The following is a 12,354-nucleotide window of genomic DNA, read 5'->3' as shown; positions in this document are numbered from 1 at the left end:
GAACCTGGGAGGGAGAGGTTGCAGTGAGCCAAGATGGCACCATTGCACTCCAGCCTGGGTGACAGTGTGTGACTCCATCACAAAAAGGACGGAAGGACGGACGGAAGGAAGGAAGGAAGGAAGGAAGGAGGGAGAGAGGGAGGAAGGAAGGAAAGAAGGAAGGAGGGAGAGAGGGAGGAAGGACAGAAGGAAGGAAGGAGGGAGAGAGGGAGGAAGGGAGGGAGGAAGGAAGGAAGGAAGGAAGGAGGGAGAGAGGGAGGAAGGGAGGAAGGAAGGAAGGAAGGAGGGAGAGAGGGAGGAAGGGAGGAAGGAAGGAAGGAGGGAGAGAGGGAGGAAGGGAGGAAGGGAGGGAAAGAAAAAGTCATGTACAAAAACTTGTTAATGATGAAATAAACTTGGAGATCAACTTGGAAACACTGTCTTACCAACTAGTAGACATCTTAGTAAAATGACACATTTCCCTCTGGCAAAGGTATACTTTTTGAGCTTAAGGATGAGTTTCGAATACGGCAATAAGAATATGGGTAATAGGGGTAGCATAGTTCTATATTCTTTCCCATCTGAGCAAGTAGCTATGGAGTCTGCTTTGGTATGAATCAAAGATTTTGTTTTTAATAACAAAGTTAACATTGACCTATTATATTTTAAATGACATACATAATTAATATTAAATGCCTTTAAAATGTATTATATTAACACATTTCAATGTTTTACATGGAAACAAATCGAGACAAGGCTAGATTTTGTAAAACAAATGTTGAATCAGTAAATAAATGAAAATGTTAAATAACAAGGATTTTAAGAGTTTATTATACTATAGATTAGAAGAGATATGCAATATCTCTGATTAAGAATACAATACTTTTCTGATGATGAAGTATTCATCAGAATTACCAGAGAAATATTTTCATAACCATACATACCTGAAACCCAATACTGATAAATAAAAAAGGTGGAAATAGAAATTTAAATGGTTAAAAAGTTCCCTAAAAAGTACAGGTCTGGTTAAAATCTGTTTGCAGCATAGAACACCACTGAAATGCTCAAGTTATGCAATTATAACATATAACCACTAGATGGAGGCAAAGTACTTACAGTTGGTGATGTAGCAGCAGAGAGCAAAGGTAAAATTCCTCCACAAGCAATGATGATGTTGTCTACCATTTGGGAAATGAGGTGAATTGTGTTATGTACAAAAATAATATTTTCATTGCTATTGACAAAATCCATTACAGACTTTGTGGAATGGCTAAAATACAGAAAAACAACAGAAATGAGTATGTATTTTGCTTACTTAAATGAGCTTAGACAACTTACTTGGAATAACAAGTGAAAAAGTACAGAATTTTAGGAGCTAGCCATATTTAAAATGGAATTATTACAAAATAAAGCAATTTATAATTGAAATAGCATATGCCAAAAACTAAGCATTCATCTCCACAGGGTTTTGTTTTACCTATTAACTTTCTTTTTTTTTGCTTGAAAAATATAGTACTAGATTCTAAGACATATGACTGAGTCAATAAATTTGGCTAAAAATATTATTTTTGCCAACCTGAACTTTTTTGGTTGAAAGGTAAAACCTTTTAAATATAAAAAGTGTATCTAATCTTAAAAATAATATGGAAACTCAAAATATAACCAATTCAAAATTTTCATAAATAAGTACAAATAAAATTTGAAACTGAAAACCTAAAAATTTAACTGTAAGCTCTATTTTATAGGCAGCTTCAATTTGTCACATCACCAATGACTGCAGCCAAACCTTTGACCAGTCACATTGAAAATGTACACTGTTAAAGAAGTGACATGATAGGGAATATAAATAAATCAGTACAAAGTCAAGAGATATGCATTTTATTGAATTAAAAAAGAAATAAAATCTCAAAGTAAGTTGATAGTAGAGTGTTCCAATACAAAACACACAATGTAGATGTCAAAAAATTATACTGCTTTCATTTGGTGTCAGTCAAAAATATAAAAATATATAAACTTTTTTTTTTCTTTTTGAGACAGGATCTCTTCTGTCGTCCAGGCTAGAGTGCAGTGGTGGGATCATGGATCACTGCAGCCTCAACCTCCCTGGCCCAAGGTGATTCCTGAGTAGCTGGGACTACAGGCTGACACCACCATGCCTAGCTAAGTTTTGCAGAAACAGGGTCTCACCATGTTGCTCAGGCTGGTCTCGAACTTAGCTCAAGCCATCCTTCAGCCTTGGCCTCCCAAAATGCTGGGATTACAGGCATGAGCCACTGAACCTGGCCTGAACTGTTTTTTAATGGTGAAAAAATTAAGAGGAAACAAAAAGAAATTACCCCATGGTCAAAATTAAGTCAATAATGCTCACCTTTTTAGAGTTGTGAATTATTATCTATCACTGTATATCTTAAATTTCAAGATGTTTCTCCCTGTCCTAAAAATAAAGTGCTACCTTTAAAAAATTTTAATTACATTAAATTCTTCTTGGGTAATTTCATGAGAGCCCATCAAAGAAAACAAAACACAGAGTAAGTAGATGGAAAAAAAGCTGAGTATCACTCACTTGGAGGCTACTCATGTTATAATTATTAAATTCCATTATTTATCTCCATACATTGGTCTTCATGTTAACAGTAATGTATTTCATGGTATTTTGGCTTCCTCAGTTACCATGTCTAGGTAATTTATCATATAACAATTAGCAATGAAAATATATGAGTAGTCTAAGAACAAATTGATGAAATAAAAGTAAAATCTTCCTATGGCAGACTTTATTGACTCTACAACACTCATAAATTTTTCTTTGCTAACACACATTCTAAATTTTGTTCTATTACTGAGCTTGATTTGGTATAGAAAAGATTAGCCTTAACCTAGTTACTAGTTAATTAACCAGTATTAGTCCCTATAGGCCAGCTATTATAATCCCATTTTCTGTGCTGACAACTGATTTCAAAAGAGGATGGGATCCTGCTGGCTCCTGAGACAAAAGGGGGGAATTTCTTGAGGGGATTCTTTTAAAAAGAAGAAGAAAAGAGAAGAAAAAGAAGAGAAAGACAAGAGAGAAGAGGAGTCAGAGGAAAAATGGGAGGAAGATGAAGGAAGAAGAAGATTCTTTGCCTTTTAATGGGGCGAGTTTCTTATGCTGAATTGACATTGGGAGCTGAAGCGGCCACCTTGAATCCTAAAAGGAAAATGAAGCCGACACTCCTAGCAATGTTGTGCTAGATCATTAAGTTGCCCTTGTTACTTATATTCATCAACTTTCTAATTGTATTCATGCCTATGTAAATTATATGCTCTCATAATTAATTTGTTGCATGTTTACTATTAAAAAATAAAATTGAAAATTTAGAAAAACAATGGTTCATTTTATGTGATTTGTTGTCTTTAAGTTACTATCTCTGAACCGATATCCACTAACTGCTTAAATACTACAGGCTCTGAATACACATCACAGAGTGATTTTAAACTCTAAACTATATATATATATATATGTAAAATCACTAATAAATTTAGTACATGGTATAAATTTAAATAGTAAACAATAAAAACGTGGAAATTCCTTTAATCAAGGGAGATTTTTGGTTTTGTCAAGCCTCTTTAAAATAGAATAGGCAATGGCAGATTTTAAATATTTGCTTTTAATTCATAAAAAAGAAATATTTCTACCTCCTCCAAACATGTACATCGGTTTCTAATGCAAACAGCAAATCAGTGAGAAGCCGCTGGTGCATTGGAGACCATTTAAACTCAGGAATACGAAACATTGTAGTCCGTGGACCTGGGCTAAACTGGCGTCGCTGTTCCTCAGTCATTGGCATTCCTCGAAATCCTAAGTCAACTCGGAGATCTCGGTCTTGTTGGGTGATAGATCGACCCTGCACAGCCTAAACAAGGAAAAGGTGAACTTTTGTGGAATACAAAAGAAATGCCTTATTTCAAAATGAAACTGTGAGCAAAGTAAATAATGCTTTAATGCTTTTGCATATGACTTTAGCAGGCTAATATATTTCACATATATTATTCACCTGGTAATTCTTTGTACAGGAAACTTTTGGGGCTGAAGTCTCCATTATCACTTTTAGTTTACTATTGCAGAGACTAGGCAAGATAATCAAATACCTAAAGTTAACACCAAAGTTCACATTGAAAACCAAATCCTCTTTATCCCATTAAGGGTCTTTAAATTAAACCACATCACTTCCTTACTGAAGTGACAATATATAAAGTGAAGTATACTGGATATATGTCATCAACTAATTGTGACTAAAGCACAAGATTAGAAAAAATATTACTTGAACAGTTTCAAGTTAACTTTAAAGTCTATTTCACTTACAATACTTCAATTCAAAAACACAAATGCATTTGATAAGTTAGAAAACAAACAAGAAAAATGTCTATAAACTCCAAATGAAAAACAGGCAAGTCTAGTGTCCAACAGGCAAGCCTATTGTTCAATAAACAATGCACGATGTTTTCCTTTATTTTACATCTGTACCTAATTCAGTATTCTCATCCCTTGCCAATTATCACTTCAGTGCAACTGCCACAAAAATAGAAATTGGTAGTTGGAGAAAAAATAAAAATACCTTCCCCACACACATGATATTATTAAGAATTCATATTGAAATACAAAGACACAGAAAGGCATGGTTTACTCTTCACAGTATAACCCTAATGGAAACACATTCAATGTATCTTTAATGACATTAAAAGGCAAGTGGGACACCCAGAGGACAACAAAACCCAAGTCATTAACGATAAAAGTATTCTGATTTCTTACATTCTTAACCATAAGGTATTATTTAGCCTAGAAAATAGTCATAACTCAAAGCTCAACAATTAAAATCTGTATCAGAAAACATCACGTTTTTAGCTTTACTCCAGTGAGGTGAAAACTGAAGTGCTAACATTTCCTAACAACCAGACCTAAGAGTCTTTAATTGTCTATAACATATTCCTATTCATGATGTTGCATAGAAAATTCTCACTTCTAATAATTCTAATTTTTCTCAGTCATATTACCTACCTCACAGGGTTGTTGTGAGGATTAAATCTGAAAACATATAGCACAGTGCCCGGAACATAGTAGGCACTTGATAAATAACAGTTCCCTTTTCCCTTCCCCTTCATTTATCAGTTCAATCTGGGCTCCAAGTCCTCTTTTCTATAATCCACAGAACAGGGTTGGGCCTGAAGCTTAAAAGGTTAAAATTAATCGAGTATTCAGAATGAAGATCTTGAGTACAAAATGTGTAAACGTAGGCACACAGACATAAAATGTTGGAAGTGGTAGAGACCTTAAAGGTCATTCTTTAGTACAACTTCTTGTACTATATAAGGAAACTTAGGCCCAGAGAGGTTGAGCAAAGTTACACAGAAGAATGTGGCAGAGTTGAAATTATTATTGAGATATATTTAATTTCTTATATACATAAAATTATACTACACTATTTAGTTCCATAAATTACTATTATAGTATGATTGAATATAAACATGAAGTAATTGGTAAGAAATTACTCTGCTTTGGTGCTAACAACTCTTATCTATTCAATGCATTTTTGTTTATTTCTAGCACTCATATAATATAGCTTACTTGTGTCGTAGTAGTTGTCTGGATTTTTCGGATTTCTTTTCCTGATTCTTTGCCATCATCAGACCTCTCAGTATCTGAAATTATACTTCCTGCATCAATATTTGGTACAATTTTGCTACTAGAAGACTCAGTTTCCAGAGTTGTAGCAGTCATTTCAGCATACTCCAGCCCCTTAGTTGATGACGCTAAGTCTCTTTCAGAAATACTGCTCATTCCATCTGAAGTTGTGTGGATTTTGAACTCTTTTTCTTCTATTATACTGGATGTACAAGTTAAGTCTACACTACCAGTCATGTGAGCAAGCAATCCAAGATCATCACTAACACCAAGATGTACTTGTGTGTCCTGAATATTTGGAATAATGTGATTGCTAGAAAGTTCAGGAAGCAGTTTTTCCTCCTGTTTGGGTATTTTATCAAAGAGAAATGATGTACTACTATTGGGAAGTTCTTCTTTCTCATCTGCTAATGTTATCAAAGGACCATTATCCTTTTCTTCATTTTTTTTAATGATACCAACACTTCCATGTACATTGTTCTGGAGTTTCTCAACAGCAGCACTATATACATTATCCAGTAGAGATTCAACCTCCACAAGGGCACCATTCTCTCCACCTACTAAAGTCTCCGGTGATAAATCCATATCATCGAGCTTTACTTCTGTTGCTTCCACTTTCTCTGCTTTTATATCTACCAAAAGATCATGTACTTCCACATGTACTCCACTTCCTGGTCTATCTGAATTTCTAAGAATATCATCTGACACTTTTGTTGACATAAGTAAGTCTCGAGTATCTGTGCTGACAGGGTAATCGGTCTCACTTTCTGGGCTCTGGCTTTGTGAAAGATCTTCTATCTCTCGAATTTCCATTCCACCTTTTGCTCCTGTTGTCTGTGATGAAAGGCCAGAAATGGTGCTCACATTTCCTTTCTTTCCTTTTTTAATGTTTTCCTCCTCTTGTCTTTGATATTCTTCATACATTTTGGCTAGATATTCCTTATGAGCTTCATAAGTGACCTTAGGAATAAGTAAAGAAAACATTAAGGCATTTTGTACATATAAAAAATAATAATAAATAATACAAATTAAATTGTGGAAATAGCAAAAATACCTTGGAATGCTAGAAATTTTAAGATTTCAAAGCTAGCACTTGTTAATCCTAAAGCAAGTGCTTAGTTTCATTAAGTAACTGGAAATAATCACCAAATACAGCTATATATGATCTATTACATGAATTGCCCAAAATCACACAGATAAGCCAGCAGTATATTTTCTTTTAGGCTAAGTATTTCAATGTTACCCAAACCTAAGATGCCAGGTAACTTCCACACATTTATGTAAGTATAAACAGAGAATTAGCAGCTAACAATATACAATATCCAAAGTACTACTACTATGTCGGTTTTCACCATCTATTGCTCATATGTGCACCTGTCACAACAACTGAAATTTTAAAACCTCACATATATCATTAAATATATAAATTTACAAACTGTAAAAACATCACAGTTTTGTCCTTATATATGCTACTTTGAATTTGTTACTTTACTTTGGCTTCTTTATTAATAATCAGGATACATATTTCTTGCACAAAGACCTGCAATGGCTTTTTCTTTGCTATTTTCAAATTTGTTAAAGCAATGATAAATGTGAGGTGTCAATATATTACAAAATATAAATTTATAACAGAAATAAAAGCTTTTCTAATATTTTTTAAAGTTCAAAGTATTTTTCTTATAAACATGGGTACTATTAATTTATATTTAAATGATAAGTTAATGGAATTTTAGATTGGGGGCAACCATCCTTTAAAGAATATTTCATAATAAAAAAATCTCTTTAATTTTACAGAAGGAGAAAGCAAGTCCCAAAAGTGGGGGTTGGCTATCTTGGCCCATGGGACAGATCTGCTTATCATCTCTTTTAGTGAAAAAAGGTTTATTCAAACAAAGCCATGATCATTCATTTACATTATATATTGTCTTTCACACTGAATGGCAGAGTTGAATAGCTGCATCAGAAGCTCTATAGCCCACACAGCCTATAATATTTACTATCTATCCTTTTAAACATTTTTTCTAACTCATGTTCAAAAAGACTAAATGAGTCTCCTAAAATCACAAAACTTAATTATGGCATAGAGTAAATTAAAAGCCATACTCTGACACCCAGGCTTCTTCTATGACAGTTCATGATGAGAAATCCATAACTCTGAATTTCCAAAATCTAATGTGTATATACTTGTACACTTTAATTCACTATTTGATTTTACCAAAGATCAAATAATACTGAAAATAAAGACACACAGATTTTTAAGATTAAAAATAAAGACAAGACAATGCAATTAAAATACCATGAAACTTAAACACTTTAAATGTATTTATGAATCACTTGGAAATAAAAAAAAATCTTACTACTTAAAAAATGTCTTAAAAAGTATATTTCAGAGACTATTTCAGGAAATATTATTCTAAGAACCAGTTAAAAGAGCAAGTGGCTCAGATTAAAGTTCTCAGATTTGCTATAAAACAGATGTAGGACAGCTTTGGGTTTAAAATTCATAATTTATAAATTTTGGGTTTGAATTAATTCATCTGTAAGACATTTTTAAGTTCTAACAGTCTATGAACAGTGAGGGGAAAAAATATAAAACTAAGATACAGCAATCTGTCAAAATCTAAGATGTCCACAAGATGGCAACAGATGCATATTTGTAGCCATTTAATCCACTGCTTTAACTCTGAAGATAATAAAATGTTAAATCCCATGTTACCTTGGAATGGGCTATTGAGAGTGTATCCACCCAGACTCTCCAGCCTCCCCATTCATATTTTATTGCATGATACAAAAGAATCCGGAAGATATTGTAGACCATTTCAGTAATCTTCTGTTCCTCAGAATTTTTAGGATTGATATAGCCAAGAGAAAACATCCAATCCTGCCACACTGAACACTGCAATAAGCATCTACAGAGAAAAAATTTAGATCTCATTAAAAATATCCAAATCAAGTCAGAATTTACTATTTTGAAATTTTGATAAAGTCGTGAAAATATGATCTGATCTGACCTCAGTAATGCAAGGTGTACAGTCATGCTGCACATTCTATATTTTATACCTGGAATGACTTTCTCTTATTTCTCTACCTGAAAAAATCCTAATTATCATTCAAAATCACTTTCCTAACTTTCACAGTCAGTTTTACTTATTGCTTCTCTACTTTCTTACCACCTTTGTCACTCACAATGTACTTAACACATTATACATTAATCATTGCTTTATGGTTTTATTTCCGACTGGAATATACTCAGACTGTGTACTAATACCACCTTGTGTAGCACAGGGTCTTACACTGCACACACTAGGCACTTAATCAATATATGTTAAATTATAGACTTAAGCAATGACTACCCTACCCCATGTTCTAGCTAACTAGCTTAGAAACGTGTAACAGGCTGGGCACGGTGGCTCACGACTGTAATCCCAGCACTTTGGGAGGCAGAGGCAGGTGGATCACGAGGTTAGGAGTTTAAGACTATCCTGGCTAGCACCGTGAAACCCCATCTCTACTAAAAATACAGAAATTAGCAGGACGTGATGGCACATGCCTGTAGTCCCAGCTACTCGGAAGGCTGAGGCAGGAGGTTGCAACCAGGAGGCAGAGGTTGCAGTGAGCTGAGACCGCACCTTTGCACTCCAGCCTGGGCGACAGAGATTCCGTATCAAAATAACAAACAAACAAACAACAACAACAAAACAAAATGTACAACAATCAGCCATAAGGAAAAAGGGGTGGAAAGCATAGATGAATATGGACAAATCCAACACAATTACAACTGAAAGTTCTATAGGTGATAGGTACCACTAAAAGGAATATTACATTTTAAATAAGAGTTTGTTTATATGCACATTCATATCTACAAGTAAAATATAACATCTATATAACTAAATAAAAATCACATAAAAATAAATAGAAGTATACTGAATACAGATTATGTCAAAGAAACATAAAATGCCTTTTCTGATGATTAAAAATATTTAGCATTATGGAAAATATTTGAAATGAATTGAAAATTAAAAAGAGAGAAAATATTAATTTTGGAATAAAGTTTTGTTATGGTATCCAAACTGCTTACCTTCTATTTTCACGGCTGTTACTGAAAAGTTTTATCATATCAGATAAAAATAAACGACGGACTTCCATCAGCTCTGCACTGGGTGTAGAGTTTTTTAACAAAGTTGCCACCACTTTAAGAATCACTGTAAACAAAGAAAAAGAACTTGAAGATTTGTGACCATATCGTATCTTCAACTCAAAAAGTATTTACAAATGTTCAAATAAATAGCACTATAATAGGTGAGTTAAAACTGTCTTGAACTAGGTAAACACCATAATAATCTAAGGGATTAGGAAAAATTTTGCTTTAGTCTCCGTTGCCATGTGCCTACCACAATACAACAAAGAACTGCGATTTGCTCACTTGGATTCTGAATTTTCACTGTAGAATCTGGCTCTGGATGTGGTTTGTGTACGACTTGAGTACATACTTGCTCTGTCAAGATCTGAAAGATGAAGAATTTGAACTTCATTTAGAAAACAATTTAAATCATAATTGCAAAATATAGATATACAAAGAACTAAAGAACTGAAAAAAAAAAAAAAAAAAAAAAAAGGCAATTCAGTCCAAATCAAAAGAACAACTCTTCTAAAGGGATTTTTTCTTTTTCTTTTTTTTTTTGAGATAGAGTTTCACTCTTATTGCCCTGGCTGGAGTACAATGGTGTGATCTAGGCTTACTTCAACCTCTGCCTCACAGGTTCAAGTGATTCTCCTGCCTTAGCCTCCCAAATAGCTGGGATTACAGGCATGCACCACCACACCCAGCTAATTTTTTGTATTTAGTAGAGATGGGGTTTCACCATGTTGATCAGGCTGGTCTTGAACTCCTGACCTCAGGTGATCCACCCACCCTGGCCTCCCAAAGTACTGGGATTACAGGCATGAGCCACTGTGCCCAGCCCTAAAGGAACTTTTAAATGAATTCCACATACTTCTAAACTCTAATTCTGTCTTCACCAAATTTTACTGATTATTTATATATACAAAACCAGAACCAGTATCTATAGAAAGAATGATTAATTAGGAAATTCGTGTATTTATTGTTTGAAATACCTTTTCAGTGTTCATAAAATTACCTACTTTTTTTTTTTTTTTAGAAACAGAATCTCACTATGGCACCCAGGCTGGACTGCAGTGTCACAATCATGGCGCACTGCAGCCTCCAACTCCTAGACTCAAGCGATCCTCCTGCCTCAGTCTCCCAAGTAGCCGGGACTACAGGTTCATGCCACCACATCCATCTAATTATTTGTTTAATTTTTTTTGTAAAGATGGGGTCTCACTTTATTGCCCAGGCTGGTCTTGAATTCCTGGACTCATGTGATCCTCTGCTTCAGCTTCTGAAAGTGCTGGGATTAAACGCATGAGCCACCACACCTGGCCCCACTTCGGTAAGTGTGACAAGGGAAAGTTTTTCCTAACAATGTAGTTTGTTGTTATTTTTTAAATGAGTTTTTAAGTTATTTCTTTCAAATACAAACAACAGTTGACCAAATAAAGGAAAGAGAGAATTCTAAAACATTTACTAACTTTCCCACTGAAATGTGGGCTCTATAAGAGGAGGACTTTGAACATCATCTTCACTGTTATATTCCTAGTGATCAGCACCAATGCCTGACACATACTAGTGCTCAGTAAATAGTTGTTAAAGAATAATTAATTTAATTATATATCAATAATGTATGTATGACTGTTCACTGTATTTTAGGCTTAAGCTTGTGTTTATCTCTTCTCTTACATAAACCCAATGAGGTTATATTTAATAAAGATATCATTTTATATCTGTTTAGCTTTAACATGGCAAATTCTGAATGAATATTTCTAAGTCAAGCACAAAAACTACTGCAAAAGTACCAATGTTAGCTGAAAGGCCAACTGAACACAGCTATATTTTAGAAGCTGAAGACAGAAAAAGTAAATTGAGAGAGAGAGATGGTCTCTTCTGATTAAAAAAGGACCATGACATCCAGAAGTCTCATTTTTCTTCCCTTTCTGCTCAGACTAAGACAGGATGTTTACTTAAGTATATTTGGAATGTTCATGAAAAAGATACTGACTTGAAATAAAAACTGCCCTACTATCAAATGATAAATATAGTATATAATTACCCCCGTTCTCACTCTCACACTTTTGATGAAACTAAACACTTCCTTGTTAAAACTAAAGTGTTTCAGAACCTTCTAAACAGAGCACTCCGCACGTGCACTCCTAATCAAATGGGGTTGACATGAAATAAAATTTCTTTGAATATCATATACTGAAGAAAAATCACTTACTGCTTGGTATATACCTGTAAGGAGTTTTCATACCAACTTGCCCCAAAGAGCCCAGTGTACAGCTATAGCTGAGGGGATGAGATCCCAGAAAATTGGGGTTATAAATAAAGGATTCAAAGTAACTTCTGAGGAGCTTGAAGGAAACCAGAACATACTCTCTCATGATAGTTAAAATGTTCTCAACCAAAAGAGAAGAAATCACACTGCCCAAGAAACAAAAGTGTTTATACTGTCTTTTTAAGTCCCTACTTTATCATCTAACAATGAAAGGAATAATTGTCTTGCCTAGCTAATAAAACTGCTAGGAAGATTAAACAAGCCTTCATATACGAAAGTAGTTTGAAAACTGTAACATATTTAATTATAAGCATTTTTTAAATT

The 12,354-nt window shown here is 34.1% G+C and overlaps 1 protein-coding gene across 10 annotated transcripts in view; it reads right to left on the bottom strand.

Annotated features, from left to right (window-relative positions):
* NBEA (neurobeachin) overlaps window positions 1-12,354 on the bottom strand; it is a 743,003-nt gene that overhangs the window by 512,633 nt on the left and 218,016 nt on the right. For all 10 annotated transcript variants that reach the window (XM_012465562.2, XM_064361756.1, XM_064361759.1 and 7 more), the window contains exons 19-24: window positions 10,059-10,140; window positions 9,714-9,837; window positions 8,352-8,544; window positions 5,579-6,595; window positions 3,652-3,869; window positions 1,096-1,249 (exon numbers count right to left, since the gene is read on the bottom strand). In XM_012465562.2, coding sequence (XP_012320985.2) covers window positions 1,096-1,249; window positions 3,652-3,869; window positions 5,579-6,595; window positions 8,352-8,544; window positions 9,714-9,837; window positions 10,059-10,140 — 1,788 coding nt within the window. The remainder of the gene's footprint in view (window positions 1-1,095; window positions 1,250-3,651; window positions 3,870-5,578; window positions 6,596-8,351; window positions 8,545-9,713; window positions 9,838-10,058; window positions 10,141-12,354) is intronic.

This window comes from Aotus nancymaae, unplaced genomic scaffold (assembly GCF_030222135.1).
Source record: "Aotus nancymaae isolate 86718 unplaced genomic scaffold, 86718_ANA_hifiasm-v0.15.2.pri h1tg000043l, whole genome shotgun sequence".
Taxonomy (NCBI): Eukaryota; Metazoa; Chordata; class Mammalia; order Primates; family Aotidae; genus Aotus; species Aotus nancymaae.
The sequence above is the reverse complement of the archived record's forward strand: the minus strand, read 5'-3'. Positions and strand labels throughout refer to the sequence as shown.